The 21105-nt window shown below is 36.9% G+C and overlaps 1 protein-coding gene across 1 annotated transcript in view; it reads right to left on the bottom strand.

Moving 5' to 3' along the window:
- Nucleotides 1-20776, bottom strand: part of igdcc4 (immunoglobulin superfamily, DCC subclass, member 4) — an 85184-nt gene extending 64408 nt beyond the window's left edge. The window contains exon 1 of the mRNA XM_058780900.1: nucleotides 20388-20776. Coding sequence (XP_058636883.1) covers nucleotides 20388-20454 — 67 coding nt within the window. The 5' untranslated portion in view covers nucleotides 20455-20776. The remainder of the gene's footprint in view (nucleotides 1-20387) is intronic.
- Between the last annotated feature and the right edge of the window lie 329 nt (nucleotides 20777-21105).

Here is a 21105-nt window from a genome sequence, read left to right as displayed (position 1 = left end):
AACACTAAATCAGGCTTCAGTTCACACTCACATGGAGCAATTCTGCTTGGCACTCCTGCCAGCTATTGGCTGAGAACGAAGCACTGCACGAGGTGGACAAAGGTGGAGCTGTGTATGAACATGCGCTGGTGCCAGCTGGATGTGTGACATATGCACTGCACAACCACTAATGAAGGCTGGGAGGACAGGGACAGATGGTCTGATTGATAGCCCAACGCAACAAACCATTTAAATTCAGATGGCAACATGTCTGTGTGGGTGCATTTGTGTGTGTATCCTGGGTACAGTGCCAGCTATTACTCAGCAGCATGGCACAATCACTGAGAGAGAGAATACATGAAAACATGACCGCAGAAACAGCATAAATAAACGTAACGCGTCACATCAGATTTTAGAGTTATTATGACAAACAAGCCGTGCACAATTTAGTTTCTCGCATGATGTGTTACTGCTCTAACACTTTAAATATTCCAGGGTTCAGCTAGTATATATTGATTTCACAATTAAAAATTGACTAGATTTCACCTTGGATTTATTTTTGCATTATGATATTCATTATGAGTTCATTCTCACTGAGAATAAAAAGCAAAACCATTGAATAAGAGAGAGCCGTAGACTTTACATTTGTCACAATATTTTCAGTAATTAGGCTTTAATTATTTGTAGACTGACTTGGGGAAGTTATGATCATGTAATATTATCAGGTTGTTTGGGTTTATTTCTACTGTGGAGACAAATTTGTTAAAATCAAATGAATGTTTTTTCCTCTCACAAAATGCATTTGTTTTGTGTTAAGATCACAATAAACATAAAAAGGTCTACATTTAAAAAAAAAAAATGCTTAAAAGAATAAGTGTGTAAATGTAAATATTTTTCTTTTCATTGAAATAAAAACATCATATTTGCAATACCTAGTCAGATATTTTGTCAGATTTGTCCTTTTTGTTAATGAATCATTAGATGCAGAAACCCCTCCTTTAAAAATGTATGTACATTATATCTGTCCAGAATGAGTAAAACATAATGTTATATATTGTTATAAAATGAACAGAAATATTAGGATATTTACTTCCACAAGCACAAAATGCAGGTGGGAAGTTAATTTCACTTCTTTCTAAGTGAAATAAGGGAAACTAAAGAGGAGATATTTCTCAAAAGAAGCAATGTTAATTGCATATTCATTTTAATTAATATATATATATATATTAGGGATGCACAATATTATCGTAACGATATCGGAATCGGCCGATAATGGCTTTAAATGTAAATATCGCCATTGGCCCCATATGAAAAATTATGCGGTTATGTCTTGCCGATAAGAGGAACATTAACTCACATGTGCTCAGGGTGTGCTAACGATTAGATCAGGTCAGCAGTGTGGCTCATTCTTGAATCAAAGTTTTGCCTGAATGATGATTAGATTGACTGTTTTGGATCGTTGCATTTAATCTGTGAATGCACCTACAGAATGAGGCCTTCGGTGTGTGATAGAGTAAACAGTAATAGCACGTGCAGCGGCAGCAGCAGCAGCGGCAGCCTCCTCCGGTTCCTAACGCCCCTTCTGTAAAAAGTTTTAATTCTGTAGGGGGCGCTATTGGCCTACTTCTAATAAAATGAAGGCATTACACACAAATAACATTTAGACTGTTTCTGATTAAATAAAGCACTAATTGATGTCATAAAATCATGAGTATGTTTTGATTTAAAGGTCAGAAGCTGTAGCTTACATGAATTAAAAAATCATAAACATGACACTTGTAAATTAAATAATTTTATATATACTGATTTACACCTTAATGTGTAATATGTTATATTTTTTAAACAAATTATGAGTTTTAAAAGATTTTGAAAACTTTTACAACTCTTTTGCTTTAGACCATCTACAAATGTTAAATCTTAAAATAAAATGTTACGGTTACTTCTGCTTCTTTCTGGGGGAAAAATGCAGCGATTGATATGTAGTTTATTTATAGTTACTTTCAAAGCTTCAATGTACTGTCATTATAAAAAAAACTTCATTATTGTTCATTTAATTTATTTTATTTCATTTTAATAAGTTCTTGTTAAAAACTAACCAAAATTAAAAAATAATTTGCTTATAATTTCCACACAGGAGAGACTTGGTGTTGTTTCCAAGCAAAAGGAAATATATCGGTATCGGCATTGGCTATCGGCCAAAATAAGTTGGAAAATATCGGCATATCGGATATCGGCAAAAATCCAATATCTTGCATCCCTAATATATATACAGTGTATATACATACATACATACATATATATATACATACATACATATATATATATATATATATATATATATATATGCAGTTTTTCTATCCATACAAAGAAAAGATTTTTGGACCCCACTGACTTTCATTGTATGGACAATCACAGGTGAAAAATTAATTAAAACCATATTTTGTATTCCACAGCATAAGTCATACAAGAATGACATGAACAGGGCCGCTGCTGGCTAAATGGGTGCCCTAAGCAGGATTGTATTGTTGTGCCCACTCCCTCAAATATTATGGAAGTAAAAACAAAAAACAACAATAAAAAACACCTACTATAGGGGTCAAAATAGAACTTTAATAAAATATAAAAGTAAATAAATAAATTGTAATTAAATTGTATTATTTACAAATTACAATTGTAGCTCTAGACGGTTATGGCTATGATTTTATTAATACAGTTTTCTGATTGATTTTATAGTCTTCAGAAATTACTACGATAAAACCATGGTTAATTTTTGTAAGGGTTATGATGTCCACATGTTTTTTTGTTGAAGAAATTATAAAGGCTGTGTCATCTATACCAAAAGGTGGCCAAAAATTCAAGATTAAGTGTATATTTGAATTACATTTTTTGTCAATATTAAACAAGGATTTGATCGTCCTGTAAGTATAACAGCAGTAATGCAGGCATTTGTAATAACATGTAATGTACATAAATTTATTTTGTATTACATTAGACCTATGTATTTTAACAGTGTTCTTCAATGAAACCATAAACCAATCATTACTCCTTCATTGTTTTATATAATGCATTTTAAGTCATTTTAAAGGCTGTTGTTGGCTTAGGTTTGTTTTTACAACCACAAAAAAAAAAAAATAAATAAAAATAATAATAATATATATATATATATATATATATTAAACTTCTTTGTAAGTTATTATTTGAAGCAAACCATGGTTAATTTGTGGTTACCATGGCTACAAGAACCATGATTTTTGGTTTTATTCGTGTTAAAACCATGGCTAATTTTCGTAAGGGAACATGGAAACTCAGAGAGAATATTAGATGCGATGGTGGTGGTGAAATTAGCTATTACGTCAACAGCCAAAAAGTTTCACAGGCTTATGAATGTAGCCTACCTGAAAGTGATGCACGGTCTTCGTTTTCATCTTTTTTTTTTTTTTTCTCGGCGCCGGATTGCTGTTGTCTTTTCACGGGCGCAGACAAGCTGTCCATCGATAATTTTAATTCAGCCGTAAACATGAGGTGGGAGCAGTGGCGGATGCGGGAATGCGCATTACGTTTCTTTTCTTTTCTTTTCTTTTTTTTTTTGAGCAACTGGGATGGTGCCCCCCTGGGAGTTGGTGCCCTACGCAAACTGCATACGCTGCGTATAGGGAGCAGCGGTACTGGACATGAAGGTGAGTAAAGTTATGCGAGTCCAGGACTAAGCCTAATGAAAATCAACATCCATGTGTCATGCTGATAAAATTCCTGAACTATACAGTGTGGAAGAATAAAAGCGGGCGCTTGCTGCAGTGTATGGGAATTGAGTGGGAGGACTGCAAACTCTCCATCTTTGAGGATATGACAAGAGAGTGTGCAATGATGAGGAAACAGTTTACAGCAGCATGGAAGTTACCATGGGATTGCAAGGTCGGCTCATCCAACTTCACTGCAGTTCTCTCAGGAAGGGAAAAAGCTAAGTTTTACTGGTCATTCAGCAGCATAAGTTATATAAAGGAAAAAATTCAACTACAAAGAGGTGACAAGCAGATCTAAAACAAAAGTGTCAAGATTAGTTCCAGGAATGCTTTGGGTATTGCCTCACTGAGTTGACCACAAGCATCACAGACTGAAACAGTTTTTTAAGAGAGTATGTTTTGGACCTTTACATGCCACACACAGATCTTAATACTTAGTACATGAAACACAACCAGGGTAACAAGAACTGAACTCATCATTTCAAGTAAAAGAGCAACGTATCCTGACAATTACAAAACATCAAGCTACTAGAAATTACAAAATCAAAAACAAAATCAAACAGCATGCAATGTAACCATAATTCGACATTGGGCCAACTCATCAGAGTTCAGCAAAAGTTTTGGGTGCTGTATACCAGGGAAAATGTATCACTTATGCCTTCAGGAAGAAAAAGGAAAAAGCTGATGTGAAAACAAAACATTTGGAAAAACAAAACAGTTAATGATAGGACATTTTAATATTTTGTTCATACTGTACATTATAATATTATAATGCCTGTTTTCACTTAATGAATTTAAAATAATTACGTTTATTTACATAAATAAATACGTTTATTTACATAAAATCGTGTAGAAATGTAATATTGATCTCTAATTTCAGATTTTGAACCGGTAATTGTTTAACAAATCTAGAAATGAACATCCATTTTTTTTACTACTGTACATTATAATACTGTAATGCCTAAATTCAACTGATGAACTGAAAATTGTTTTAGTTGCTACTATGCATCTCTATTTTTCAATTTTAAAAAATAAAAACGATCTGGCACAAATAGGAGGCATCCAAAAGGTGTTTTTGTTCCTCAGTCAAGGTATTTGATTTAAAATGGATGTCTAAGGGAATAAAGAGGCAGAATTCAGAGCAAACAGTGACAGTAAAGTGACAGATGTGTCATTTCATTGTGATGTGACAATAAATACACCAGTAAATAGTAAAGATGAGCTAAAAAATATATATACTAACAAAATAATAGCAGACCATTAGTGACAGGAACGTGACCGCAAGACCGCAGTGTGAAAAGCAGATTCTGTGCAAGATGATAATTTTAAGAACTCAGTGTCATTGATAAGTGTCCTGTAAGGCCTGGATTTATTCATTGACATCTCGATACTATCAGGAGGAGTCTATCAAAAGAACCCATCACACACTGAAATTGAATTCATGTCTTAGCAGAAGCTGAAGGATTTAGTATTCTGATGTCCTTACCAACCCATGGTGGTGTGCTACGCCAAATGCAGGAAAGCCTCTCAGGAATATTATAACAGAGATTACAATACTACAAAAAATAACCACAATGCCCTGGGGAGATGTGCAAACAATTACAGGACTCCTAGCAAATCTCACTGTGTTCAGGATCTGGATGATGATAAGGACTTTTATATTAAGGCTTGTTGAGCGAGTCCTGATGAGCAGAACAAGCTGATGGATGGTATTCAAGAGGTCACGGCTTCCCAAGTTGACAGCCAATTCTCACAGCCTAACAGTGTGTTAAATAGGGCTTCAAGAGCATGTTGTGCAAAACAACCGTCTCATTCAGTGGTCTGTGCTGAAACAGCTCGAATTCTATATGCAAAAATTTAATGGAAGAAAAAGAAACACCAACTTTTCTCTTTCTGGCTGTGGCTGTTCTGGCATCCATGGGCAAAACAAAGTTCTTTTGGACACGTTATATCCTCAGACCATGAAGAGAGAATGACTCACCCACTAGACTTTGCACATCCTGCAGCTGTGCCACTGCCATGTGAACCATTGCAACTGGACTCAAAATGCAGTGCATCATGAATGATGTCCATATCATCCACTTGTACAAATGTACACAACAGTTTAGATTACACATCAGTAAGATTTATTATTACTTTTTTAAATAATTTATAATTAAGCAAGGATGCATTAAGTTGATGACAGTAAATACATTTAACATTTTAAAAAGGTTTCTATTTCAAATAAATGCTGTTCTTTTGAACTTTCTATTCATCACAGAATTCTAAAGGAATAATGTATCACAGTTTCCACAAAAATATCAATCAGCAAGTTTCTTGAGCACAAAAATCAGAGTCACAGTTTCTGTTTGAGCCCATACACATGGAGACGTGTTTAGCTGTATATGAAAAATTTTGTATCGTTTTGGCGTTTTGTCTAGACGGATCCGGCATTTTGGGAGCCTGAAACCGCTATTTTTTAAAATCGGGTCACAGAGTGGATAAATCTGAAAATGACACACTTTCATTTTCGTGTGTACAGCCAATCCGTTTATTTTATGAAATGATGATGTCATCACCCTGTGTCTCCCAAGGTTAAGGCTAAAAGGGATACATATGGCGCTACTGGGCATGCGCACATCAATACAGCGTAATTTTTGTCACACTGACTGTACAACAATAATTACTATTTTTTCATTATTGTAAGTCGGAGCTGTATCCCTTCTAGGTTCTAGCCACAACCGTCTCATAAGGTTATGTCTTCTTCTCCGTTTTTAGGGTATCTCTGTGGCAAAATTACAGCTTCACATACTGGTCTGGCATGTATATTACAGTGTTCTGAGTCGGTTTCTCTGGTTTTGCATGTATGCAGATATTTCTTGAGACAAGGCCGTGTTTACGGAATTTTTTTATAGATTGAGGAAAAAAAGATCAGATAGGGAAAGCTCTTAGTTTGGTCTTTCAGTTTGCACTTTTTCCCTGGTCTGTTTGTTGTCATGGTTATTGATTTGATTTGATCATTCTGTTCAGGTGTGTGTTGTTAGTATCCTTGTTTGTTGGTGTATTGAAGTTGCTCTCTTTCTATTCTTTATGGTGTGGTCTTATACATCAATGTATGGATGTGTTGCTTTTCTGTGTGGATTATTGACCTTTGGATTTATTAAAGATTACCTCCTACCTTCATCTTCGTGTGCTAAGTGTGTTTTCCAGCAGCAATCCATGACAGAAGACCGGTCTGGAAAAGTGAAAGCAGCGTGTCTTTGATTTAGTTTTTAATCAGTGTTTGTATTTATTTTTTCTATGGAGCGCTTCGCCACAGTAAACCTGCTTGGACTTGAGCAGGGAAGCCGCTCCCTCAAAGAGCATGTGGAGGAATTCCTTGGTATAGTCCATCTGACCACCTTCCCAGACGACTGCCTGAACACCGCTACATGTGCATAGTTGTCTGGGGAGGGTCCTCGAGGAAGCTTTGCTGACTATGTGGAGTGGGTGCTGGTTTCCTGTGCATCAGCCTTCACAGTTGAGGATGTTACCAGCTCCACTCCAGACCCAGAGCCCAGCCAACCATCACCCCACTGCGCAGAGTGTCAGACAGAGCCCACTGCAGACGGAGAGCCAAAGCTCAATGCAACCTAAGAGCCATCGCCAGAAAGAGTGACGGAGCTGAGGATTGCCCCAGAGCCAGAGCCTCATTGATCATCTGACCAGGTGTGTGAGCCGGCAACAAAGCAAGCGACGGTGGATGATAAAGTGGAGATCGAGGGCATGGAGGAAAGCCCTGCCCACTGTTCCACCGCTGAGGGTGAGCTTAGGCTGAGCTCAGAGGAAAATATGGATATGTATGCAGATATGCCTATTCTTCCACTTTCAGCATTGTCTTGGCTCTTTGGCTCTCTGTCTCCACCCTGGGCTGCATTACCACCAGCTCCAAATACGTTAGTTGGCTCTCTGTAGTCGTCAGCCCTCCCTCCATCGGCTCCACTGTGGGCCACCTTCCTGGTTCCTCCTGCTCTTGGCTCCTCTCTCCATCTGCTCCTCCCTGGTCATCTCCTCCACCTGCACCTCCCTGGATTTTGTTTGTTGTCTCCCTCTCGGTCATCCGTCCACCTCCACAACCTCCTCTTGCATCTCTCCACTGGGGTGCCATCCCTTTGCCAGCCCCTTTCACCATCCCTCCACCATCTTATCCTCTCTTTACGGTAGTGCCTTCCAGAAGGGGGCATTTTCAAAAAGATCAGATAGGGAAAGCTCTTAGTTTGGTCTTTCAGTTTGCACTTTTTCCCTGGTCTGTTTATTGTCAGGGTTATTGATTTGATTTTGTCATTCTCTTCAGGTGTGTGTTGTTAGTATCCTCGTTTGCTTGTGTATTTAAGTTGCGCTCTTTCTGTTCTTTATGGTCTGGTCTTATACATCGATTATACAATGTATGGATGTTCTCTCTCTCTCTGTGTGGATTATTGACCGTTGGATTTATTAACACTAGAACTACCATGACGGTCAAAATGACCGTTTTGAAATGTATATGTACAATAACTTTGTTGAATAAAAAAATACAATCTTGCTGGTTTGTGACTTTTCCTAAAAGTGTTTCTATTTTTACTTACAATAGATTTTATATAAATTACATAAAAGGCAAAAAAAATATGAGCATTTCTACCTATTAAAGCCATAACGGTCATATTGACTGCTTTAAATCTCGCGCGATTCTATTGTTCTTTCCTGCGGTTTATTGTCTCTGTCAGCGTCTCCAGTACTATTAGCATATGCTCATTTGATTATAAATACAAATTCTTGGACTACAAATTATTATTGCCTTTTAAAAAATGGCAGCATCGCAGTTGACACAAGGTCCCAACCAAAAGCACAATCAACCCCCGCAACTGACACCAAAACGGAGACAGTGCCAGGTGCGGAGAATCTGCAAACAAAATAAAACGCGGGACACCTGTTGCAAATGCCACAAACCCGTGTGTGGAAATTGTGCGAGAAGAACAGAAGTAACTTGTGTTGACTGTGAATCTTAAATAGCCGAGCATGATATAGATATATTTATTTAATATAAAATTTGTAGCGTAATTGTTTTATGGTTCCAAACTTCGTTCGTGACTCTTTTTAACTTTAGAGCTGCTTGTTTCCAGCTTATGTTCTGTGTTATAATGTATCATAAATGTTGTAAAAAAAAAATCATAATCAAATAGATCATTTTAAATGTTATTTTGTTGTTCTGAGTTATGTAAAATAAATACAGAGAAATACTGAATATGCAATAATTACATTTTACTATGAAATGATGCGAATATTTCTAAATTTATAATTATCATTTTTAACTAAATAAAAAGTCTACATGTCGGTGTTATTTGTTTTTTTTAAAGATATCCTAACACAGTTAATACATTAATCTCTCATTTGGGCAATTTATTTAGAGATTATAGAGTTTATAATATAGCGGTCAAAATGACCGCTCACGGCTGTTCTAGTAGTTTTGGAATTCTGGCGCTTCTAGTGTTAAAGACTACCTTCTACCTTCATCTTTGTGCGCTAGTGTTTTACAGCACCTATCCTTGACAATCAGCATATTAGAACAATTTCTGAAAGCTTATGTGACACTGAGTAATGGCTGCACTGTTTTTACTGACTAAATAAATTCAACCTCGGTGAGCAGAAGAGACTTCTTTTAATAGCATTACAAACTCTTACCGACCACAAATTGGTAGTGTACGCACAAATTAATGTTAGTTGTTGAGGCTAATGTTTTAAAAATACAATTTATATGCTTTAGAGCAGGGGTCTCAAACTCGCGGCCGGGGCCAACTGAGGCCCGCGGGATGATATTCTGTGGCCCCCTACTTGACATCAAAATTTGCGGCCCGCACGTTGTTCTCAAACGCACCTTTTTGCTGAGTCTTGCCATGCTTTTATTTATTTATTTTTTAGCACTTATGTGCTACCATAGATAGTCTCGTGACAGCTTCCGGCGGTGTTTGTTGTCAACGGTTGTCAAGCTAGCCAACCGCAAAGTACCTTATAAAATAAATAGGAAAAGATTGAGAAGATTGGATAAGTTGTGCTCCTTTTTTTGGAATACTTGAAACCCTTTTTTTGTGAAATACTTAATGCGGCCCAGCCTGACCCAGACTCTACCTCCAGCGGCCCCCAGGTAAGTTGAGTTTGAGACACCTGCTTTAGAGTGACTGAAATAGAACTTTTAAAGTGTAAGTAAATGCCCTTAGTGTGTCTGAAGAACTAAATGGAATAGTGGAAACTGAGTTCCACATCTATACTCGGTGGCAGAAGCATTTCCATTGTCACAGGTGCTATCAGTGTGATAAGAGGTAACAGTCACGGCAGTTACGGAAGCTTCAGCTCCACCTCTTTATCTGTAAACCACAGACACATACACAAAGTTCTAGCATGATATGTATTGATGTTATCTGTCTCTGCATATAAAATTCTGGGAATTCTGCTTAGGGAAACTCAGTGCAGCTAGATCAAAAGCGGAGGAGCAGAGCATGAGACAGGTACAACTAGGCAATATTATGAGATACGCTGTAACTAAAAGAAAAAGAAATCTGACAACTGAGTCTTATTGAAAAATATGCTTAAGAGAGGTTACAAATGATCCACTAAAAACTTATGAGAAAAAGCACCACCATTTGGACATGTATACATTTGGCAGATAAATTAAGTTTACACGGTTTATCTGTTCATGGCATACATTTCTTGGGAGTCGAACCCTTGACCCTCACATTACCAACAGCATGCTAATTTATCTTTTTAATTTAACTTTTTTAAAGATAAATTAAAAGTTAATTAAACCAAGTGGCATCTACAAACAAATAACAGACCTAGACCTTTTCTCAAAATTTACTTCACTTTTCTTAGGCATTTCTGTTAACTATTAATTTTAACTAAGTGCTGCTAAGGTCATTTTTTGGAGTCGGTTCCCCTCACAGTTCACACAAGTGAAGTATCACAGATGTACAGTAGTCCATCATATAAACTAGAAACATGTTAAGCTAACATTTGAAAACCAGAAAATGTCCAAATACATTGAAATTCAAACACATTCATGTGCAAAAATACATATAAAACGTACATTCAAACAGATACATTTTAATGCATTTCTTATCTTTTTAAATCTATTATTTTATCATTTAAGAGTGAACAGCTTTCATGTTTGCTTGAGGTTTTCTTAAAATGTGCTTGTATTATCTTTCTTTTAGAAAATGCTACTTGGTTTGATAATTAGATAATTAAGTTATCTGAAGTTACATAATGAAAATAACTTATGTGTCCAAATACTTTCGGAACAAAATAGCAGGTGCAGCCACTTGTAACTTGAATGTGCGAGACTTCCGCAGTAATCTGCTTCTAGTTATTTTACCTGTCCAAAAACCGACCATTATGCTGCTTGACATTGTAACTTGATATTATCCTAACTATAAACATACTGGTTTGTAGTGCTTACTGCATTTGTTATTCTTCTAGTAACTTACCTAAAGTGGCTAATGAATCGTAAATCTGACACATTCACAGAAAATAGCTTTCTTACACATTTCAAAATAAGGTGGACAGTGTACAGAATTAATCTGTACATTTTTTTATCCTTTGTTCTTGCAAATGCTTTAGCAATGTATTTTTAAATCAATACAGCACGTTTTAATTGACTTGCAAAGTCTTCTGTCCTGTTGTATGCACACTCCTGCATATCCTAGCAAGTCAAAATAACAGTAGGCTACTGTCTTTTTACAGGCTTTTAAGAGGGTCTCACGGTCCACAACACTATAATAGTGGGGTCCCCAGATGGCCCAGTCCTGGTGTAGGTCTGGCTGAAGACCACGTTTGTCCCTTAAAAACAATAAATACTAAAAACAGTAATTGAAATAACCCGGTTGGAGTCTTTGACGCATTTACAGTTACCTTTTCTCCTTTTCATTTGTTTGCTATTTTATTTTGTCAAGGAAATTACCGCAGTCTTCTGAAAACAAAATTTTAAGAGGAAATTCAGGACAAAAGAAGGCACTAAAGACAGACAGCCATTTGCCAAACTAAAAAATATAAAATCATGTACTGAAAGCCAAACACCTGGTGAACCGGCAAGGTTATAAACCTTTTATGAATCTGCTCTTGTTAATTACCTTCACAGCCTCTTTGTGAGTAGAGAATTTTATTACAGTCAGTATCTGACATGTTTAATACGTCTGCTTTGAAGGAAAAAAAATACACCCTTGTAAATGTGGGAGCCTGTGTCCACAATCTGAATCGCCCTCAGTGATAAATGGCTCCCCTTCCTAAGGCATGCCTCCCCACCCCACTATGAGCCCTCCTGTGTGGTCATGTGACCAAGTGGACAGCAGCACGGAATGGAAGGAATGCGATCGTATGACTGTTTACCCAACCAGCGTCATGAGGAAAAGACCCCGCTTCACACACTCGCTCACACATGCATGCATCGACACATACATTAACACACCACTATTAATAAACACACAAGCAATTTTCAATAAAGAGAATGAATTCAAATTAAGGTAATAGAAAACATAATTGACATAACATAAACTTCTTGCAACATAATATGTTTCATCATTTTATCATTTATCTGGCAGTCTGAGAATGATGACTGATGATGACATACCAGCACTTTAATTCATCAATAAATATCATTTTGGACCAAACAGTTTCTTTCCCAAGATTCACTCAAAGAACTAATGGCCACCTATTGATCCTTTACTGAACAGATCTTCATCTCTGCTTCAGCAAATGTATTATTTGAGTATACGCAAAACCTAACTGTTCATCTCATGAATCATGACTTCCTTTCGATGGCTACAAACACTAAAGTTCACAGAGTGGAAAAACGTACATATAGTTAATTGCTTTGAATTACTATACATATGGCCTTGAAGTTGTTCTGATAATTTATGTTTTTGTGTAAACTTATGCAACAGACACTGACACTGTTTTATAGCAGATTCTTCTTCAAACCTCCATTACATGCACCAAATTTAATTTTTATTAGGACACAAAAGGGTTGAGATACTTGCTGATTTAACAGAGACCAGACAAAGATCTGATGTGGTCAATCTGGTTGATGTAACAGTAGTCCAAGTTTAAAGACGTTTGTAATTCAATATTTACTTTGATACTTTTGGAGCTTTGGTGTTGCCGACTTTGCATTTCTAATGTAATTCAATATCTGCAATGCATAAGCTGCAGAGACTCAAGTAGGTCTCTTTGGTTTTTCACATTTACTAATATATATGTCATTCTTTGCATACGATTTGTGCATACAGTATATGACAAATAAATTTGAAACCTGGTGAGTTGATGAAAAAAGCACTGTGGATCAAGGGCAGTTCTAGATCCTTTTTAGGGGACTTAAGAGGCCCTTTCTGTCATCTTAGGCCAACAGAGCAAATACACACAAAAGTATGTCAAAATGCCCATCTTGATGAGTATCCACATAAACAAAGTTATGTCTTAAGTGAATGTAAACAGTTAGTGTCAAAATAATGGATCTGTACATTAAGTCTTAAAGTGATAGCAGCCTCACATACCTTGTGTTACCTGTGTTAATAATCAAACAACAAAAAAGACAAAATCACTTGCTGCTATTAATTAAATAACTTAAGTAGCTTTAAAAGGTTTCTGTGGACATTTACTTCATACAGAAATACAGTTTTCTCAAGCACTGAATTTGTTATATTTATTTGTGCTATTGCTTGTAATTTGTTTATCTGTTCTTTATTATTGACTGTTTACTTGTCTTTAATGTTTGAACTTTATATAAATTAGTCTAGTATTAGTTTTTGCTGTGACCGTAACTTGAAATTGAGAGTTGTGAATCTTCTTTAGTGTCTGAAATGTTTGTAGTGTAAGGTTACATAGGTCAAACCAACAAAAACAAAAACTTTATTTATTTAGGCTGGGTGAGTGATTTTGGCAGGGCAAGAATAATGATATGATGCTATTTTGACAACTACCAAATTCAAGGCGTAGAAAGGTAGTAAGGACTCTTCTGTGTCAGTCTTCAATACGTTATTATTTCATACGGTTTTATAATGTAATACAATACTGAAGTGCAGATAATTGCCACTATTTGCAACGAGTATAAATAGCAGAAAATCCTGCTATTTTAACATAGTGTAAATAGAATCTATAGTTATTTGCATTTACTGTAAATAGCATATCGCTAAAAATACTGCTATTTTCACTTAGTGTAGCATATATTGCTATTTGCACTTAGTGTAAATAGCATCTATTGCAAAGAAAATATGCTATTTTCACTTAGTCTAAATAGCATCTATTGTTATTTTCACTTAGTCTAAATAGCCTCTATCGCTATTTACACTTAGTGAAAATAGCCGCTGCCTTACAGTAATATGTCTATAATTTGTAACAATTACATTTCACATCATCTGTGTGAAAACAAGCCTGGAAAGAGACATGAGGATTTGGGGAGAAAAATGAAAGATTCTTAGTGCATTCCAGGGAATTATTCCAGGTTTATATCGTAAATTAAATTGGGAGAGCAGACCACAAATGCACAGTATATGTTGTCTTTTTTTCATTTACTTACAGTGAAGTACAAAGGAAACATGAAAAAATAATCAGGACATCACATTAAAATACCAAACGTAGCGTTATTCTGTGAACATCTGAAAATAGAAAATGAATTAAAATTTACAGCCCACTCAGTCAAAATGATAAATAAGGATTATTTGTAGCACAATCTTATAATTTGAAATGATTTGTTGCAGTCTTTTTGAATGGAACTTCCCCAAACCGAAAGTGCCTCCCATAATTTAAAACGCAGTAGGCTTGTTAGAAAAAAGGTGGTGCTGATTTACAAAGAGGCACCACTTAGGCAGTGGTGTCTTGCTACACATTCTCACTGAGGGCTGAGTCCCCATGAGGATGAAATCCTAGAACTGTCCCTGCTGCGGATGTTGATCACTGTGAGGAAAACATTTCTGGCAACACTTAACAGCAAGCTGTTCAATAAAAGCAAGGGAATCAGATCAAATAAGATTACAAACAGTAGAGACCATTAATAAAAGTTCAACTTTGTTAAAAATATTCTCCAGGCTCTTAGCTTAGAGGCCGTTGGCAGGGCTTGAATGTTCTTGGTAGTTTGTATGTTAGCAAACATGTCAATTATCAACTAATAGAGGAGGGAATGCAGTGATGCATTGAAGTTTGACTGCATAGTGTGTACTTGGGAGAAAAAAAAAATCACAAACCTGCTTCGACATCTATACTGGCTGTCCCACTTGCTACGATGAGAGAAATTTAAAGGGATAGTTCACTCATAAACGCAAAATCGTCATAATTTACTCACTCAGGAATCTTGAAGAATGTTGGTGTGCAAAGTTTTGGTGACCATTGATTTCCATTGTACAGAAGAAAAAATGGTCATACAGGTTTAAAACAACAGAAAGACAAGTAAATGCTGACAAAGCAATCACTTTAATTATCATGTAAATGGGTAGTATTAATTATTCCAATTACTCATTAAACCTTTCTAGTCTCCCATTGACCCATCCAGTTCCTCCCTTTGTCCATCTTTTCATCTTCCTTTGACCTATCTGAGGTTCTATCTCTGGTCGAGCCACATGCTGATAGATTTTGACAGCTGTTATCCAGGTCACAGTATCCCTGGAGTCCATGTGTACAAATGTTGAACTCAAATAGCCATTGCAACACAGAACACAGGGAACTTAGCACCATCAGCTTCATTCGTATGAACCATAGATCAGTTTGGGGATTCTTTTAAGACTTATCGCAGATGGTCAAATATATAAACATGCATATTGTGTGTCAGATATTTACACAACAACTGAATCAATTTCAGGTCTTGCTAGTTAAAACATCAAGTACATTACAGAGATCATTGAAGAGATCTGTCAACCTTTCCTAGGGTCAACAACCTGCGGCAGACCTTTGTAAAGACTGACAGGAAGTAGGATAATGAATAACTTCCTTGTACGACCCACACTTCCTTCTCCTGAAAATGATTCACCTCACCACTGACCAGCAAACCTGGCAAATGCAAAATACATGGAGGCTCGCAGCTTTGGAAAACCACCTAAAAAAATAAATAATATAACCCGACCTGAATCAATCTCAGTTTCAATTGTTTCCCTCCAGAAACTTGTCACTCACTTGAGATAAAGCAATTACTGTAGCAAACGATAATGACCCAATCAATTCCCGATGGGCAAAATCAAGTCCTACATTTTCTTCTTGTTCGAGAACACTCTTAATATAAGCCACAACAGGGAAGAAAAGACCACAATTTCATGCCAAAATTAAAGGGCATCCACACTGACATTAATTTGCATCTACAAAGTGTCTTTTTTATTTAAATTTTTTTTCAATGACAGTTGACATATTCGACATATGAAATCATTGATTTTTTTTTTTTTTTTTTCGAATTTATAAGTTGATATTGAATATTTATTAGCCAATAATGAATATTTAATTCTTTTGGCACATTTTAAGATTTAGATCATCATCTAGCAGTAACTCAAAGGGATAGTGATTTCTCTATAAGAGCGCATGTTGAAGTGCTTATAGCTAAAACTCGCCACACATAATCAGAAACAACATCAAAACAATTAATGGTTTACAAGTATGAGCCAGAATTTCAATATCAGTGCATCCCCAGAGGTTTTAACCAGTAAGACTCTAAAACTAGAAAACCTCTATTAATCTACCATCCTTCATCCATTTTAATCATTCACTTTGAACAATATCTTCAGCTTAAGCACCACAGCCCAAAAACCATGAGAGTATAAACACCTCGACATAGTGTACGCTGCTGTAACTAGAAGCATCTGCTTCAGTCTACAGTTTGTGCAATTATTGAAAATCCCTGCATCCCTCTCAGGGGCATTAAACAATATTAAGACTTGTTAAAGAAGAGGGGAAATGAGGTCATGAAGGGATGCTTAATGGAGGTAATGGCAGAATTGCTGCAGCAGTACTAGAGAAAGATTACACAGCAGATCTAGTGATGAAGCTGAAAATAAATGCGATGGAGCACAAAAGAGTAACTCTTTCCTTTCTGCAGGACAGGCCGTGTTGTGCTGATGTGGTGATCAAAACATGGTGAGCCCCCCAGGACAGAGCACACACTGCAGCTCTGAGTCACGGGGTTGGAGCAGCATACCTCTGAGACCATGTGACAGACCCTGTAAAACATGCCCTCTGGCCTCTACGCTGCTTCTGTCTTTTTTTGGTGAATCTTTAAAAGCATACAGCTGTACATGGCTTTCGAGGAGAACGCTTGAATTTTAGACAACACGACGGGAAGCTTTACATGAGAAAGCTGGATTTTTCACCAAGAGTTCACAGATATATTTATGTGATCTTTCCTGTGGAGAAGCAAAGCGCTTTGTTTATGAATCTGAATAGAAAGAGAGAAAAAAAGAGAGATGGATCACCCCAAATCACCCATGATTCTCCAGCATCACTTACCAAAACAACACACATACACATAACAAAATTCCTCTTCCTCTCTGTAAACCCGGCACACAGCCCCAGGGAAGCCAAGTCTGAATTTGTGGGTACAAATCTTAGTGGACAGGAGGGCATAGCAGCAGTGAGGAAACGGGGATGTTATGTTCTTGTTTTTCATATTCACTCCAACAAGGAGATCTACTTACATGACCACTACTTCTGCCTTCTCCTATTATTGTATTTTCTTACAGCATCTCTTGTGGTGACACCTGTCAAAATACTGCACTCCTCCACATCACCGCCTATCCATAACAGAACATCTATTATGATCAAAACATCTCCGATTTCCTTTGTTATCATAAACCACAGGTGCTCAAGTCAGCATTTCATTTACATTCCAACAACACCACAACAAGCCTGTAACTTTCAATTTAACCCTGAAGACTGTGTTTAGTAATAGTTATGTTTCCTCTGTATTTTGAGAAATGTCTGTGATTTTTGTCCGTACAGTGGAAGTCAATGGTAACCAAAACGGTTTGTTAGTAGTTGTATAATGTAGGTTGGATTCCATTTCATTTTGTGCATTCATGACTAAATCCACCACCAATTAGATAGAGGAATAATACTTAATATTTAATATTAATATAATATACTTAACTATTAATATAGTTTATTAATGACTAGTAAGGGGATATTTTATAGCTAAATCTCAGCAGTTATATAATATACTTGGGTAACAAAAGGTATACATACAATATTGGATATTTAATTGTTTCTGTCCATTTTATATCCTCATCTAACACAAACCAAAAGGGATACGTTATTGCAATGTCTTAATAATTTAACAGCAATCTTGAAGAACGCTTTGCACTTTCCCTTGTACTCTAACCAGAGTTTTTGCAAGGTAAAGCATCCTCTCTATTATTAAAAGATAATAATATCATATGTGAAACTGGGTAAATTGGGACACTTTTTGCCATTAAGATAAAAAATTAAAAAAAAACAGCCCGGACATTCTTAATTTACCCCTATGATCTTAAATACTGGAACATGGGACCAAAAACAACCCTCAGTAGCCAACAGAGAGAACAGATAGTTACATCATGAAACAGTCAAACATAATCTGCAGGACTAGTATGCAAATCAACAGAGGACAATACATTTATCCTAATAGAGAGAAATATAGGACAATAATCATACTGTATGAAAACTGAATTTAAGATTAGCCTATGTTTAAAAAAGATTCTCAAAAACACAAGTTGTTTGTATAATTTTCAAAAGAAAAAGAAAAAACATGAACAAGTAAACAAAACCGGTGTTATAACAGAGCCATCCTTCAGCTTTGCACAGCGGTCTCGCACACGCATTTTTAATGCTATTGATCACTAGCAGGCCCCGCCCCGCTGTAAATAATCCATCCGCTACAGCACTGGCACTAAAATCGTTAACGGAGCTCAAAGATGACACTGTGTTTTGACCGCTGTGGTTGCCGTTTATTCTTCCCAACGGACATCGGGACATCGATGAGACGAGGGCATCGCTGGATGCCAGGAGGTGCCCATGTGTTTCAGTGCTCTCCTTTGTTATTTAAATAAGGTGTATAGTCTTTGGATAAGTCGCCCTGACCACTCCCCACCCCTTTTTCCTCCAGCGCCTCTGACTGAATCCTGCCCGAGGCTCCTGCACTGAACAGCGCTCACCCTTCACGAGCCACATACTGCCTTTGATCTCTCCAATTTCATTACATGCCAACCAGTCCGATAAATATATGCCATAAGATTACACGAAAGTGTGTGTATTGTACACAGAAAGTCTCAAAGCCCTGTTTAAAATAATGATTATTTGATTTAAATGTCAGAACAAGCCAGAAATATCAAAATCATAACACGCTGGTGCCAGTAATTTTCCGGTCACCTATAAGTCACCATTTTAAGAAGGGTGCTAATTACACAATGCCTTTCGGGGGGGGTGAGTGTGTGTGTAGTGTGTGTAGTGTGTGTGTGTGTGTGTGTGTGGGGGAATTTCAACCCAGTGCCCCTAGTGGGCGGCGAAAGCATCACAAGTTACAAAATATAATATAATATATATATATATATATTTATATTATATGTGTTGCCGTTTTGGCACACTTAGGGAATGTGGAGGGAAAAAAAGCAGAAGATAGGCTATATTTTATGGTTTGGTAAGCTACAGTACACAGGAAAAAGTGAAAGACACTTAATAGACAGCATGAAGCATAAAAAGCAGATTGCTTTCTCTTCCACCTGACCTGTCCAACTCCCTGTCATCTTGTTCTGTGTGAAAGACACTTTCATGTTTAAAAACAACAAACAGCAAAACTTTTGCCCAAGCTTGTTATCGTTATAACCTTTACATATGTATGTATTTACTTACGCTTGATTACAGTAGTTAACCGGATTTGTTATCCCAATTCAGAGTAACAATCCGTGCAAGTGTGACACTATTTTTTTTCAGCGTCATTCATTTCAAGATGAACATTCTGCTTTAATAAATGTTCATTTTAATCTTAAACAGTTTTTAAAGTTAGTTTCATATATTCAACTCAAGGACACTCGGGGTAAATATGAGTTCATATTCGCTTGCAACATTTAGTAATACGTAGAATTTAGACGGCTAAAATGGACTTTATAAGAACAATCCGCATCGTGGGACTTCAAATCTAAATAAGGCAGTCACACAAACCCCTTTTAAGTCTAACATTTCATTTACCAAATGTTTGCTATAAGTCATGATGAATATCAACCTGTCCTGTAGCCCACATTCCCAAACTAAAGCCCCCCTACAACATATCCGCCCCTCTGAGCAAACACTGCCTTGCTTTCTATGCCTCTTCATCCATTATTTTTTTTAAACAGATTTATTATTTTTACTATTACGTCTAAATTAACTCAAATATTGAGCGCATAATATTGTTTTCAAAAGTGAGGTTTGGATATGACAAAAAGTTGAACCCACAAATAAATACTGTACTTCAGCGTAATTTGACTGCCTGTTTGCGTAAAGGATATAAAAAAGGAAAACGTGAAAAGTAAAAGCTCCGAAACGCTGCAACAAGCAAGGTGCATTATTTCTCTCTCCAGCCCCTCTACTCACATATCCTGACAGATACAAAGAAATACATAGGCTACATACAGGCTACCAGACACACACAACTTAAAAGACACTGCAAGGGAAAACACTGGGGTTAGATTTAACTTGTATTACCTTGCACGGATAATCCACAGTAACCCAGAGAAAGTAGACAGAAGAACCAGATATTCTCCACCGCCATGTAGAGCGTTTGATTTCCAGCAGCGGGGTAAAGCAGTGTGTGCTTTATATGACCGCTACAGCTACATGCATATAATGGAATTCGGGAAAAATCTCTTCAGGTTAATTAGTTGCGCGTAATTTCACGTATTTCCCTGTCGCGCGCTTCCCCCACCTATAAACATAACGTGGTTGTGTTAGTCGGGGAAGAGTCGTCGTGTCTCTCGGCGCCTCATCGCCATGTTGTGTCCAAATGTTAAGTGTGTGAGAGTGTGTGTTAGCTCTCTTTACACACACACACACACACACACAGTGAGTCCCGCTTTAGGTGTCCACTGGAGCTGCATGAAACGCTGCCAGTATCCTCACACACCCCCTTTCCGTGTACACGGCTCCACGCTAGTTTCCTGTAACCTGCGAACGCGCTGCGCCAAATACACGACACAACAATGTTAAATAAACAGACACTGACTATTTTAGCTTCGTATTTCGCCAGTAACAATGAACCCCCACTGATTAACATGATGTGCTGGTATATTGCTATAGCACGCGCCCATTTGCTATGAAGTCAGATGTGTTCTATATTTACAACATAATTTATTGTAACTTAAGTAGAATTAATTGTATAGGTCTATAAGGCGCATACAATGAAACGTGTATGCATAATAATATC

The sequence above is a fragment of the Onychostoma macrolepis genome, chromosome 07 (assembly GCF_012432095.1).
Source record: "Onychostoma macrolepis isolate SWU-2019 chromosome 07, ASM1243209v1, whole genome shotgun sequence".
NCBI lineage: Eukaryota > Metazoa > Chordata > Actinopteri > Cypriniformes > Cyprinidae > Onychostoma > Onychostoma macrolepis.
Note: the sequence above shows the minus strand (reverse complement) of the source record. Positions and strands in the feature narration are given on the sequence as shown.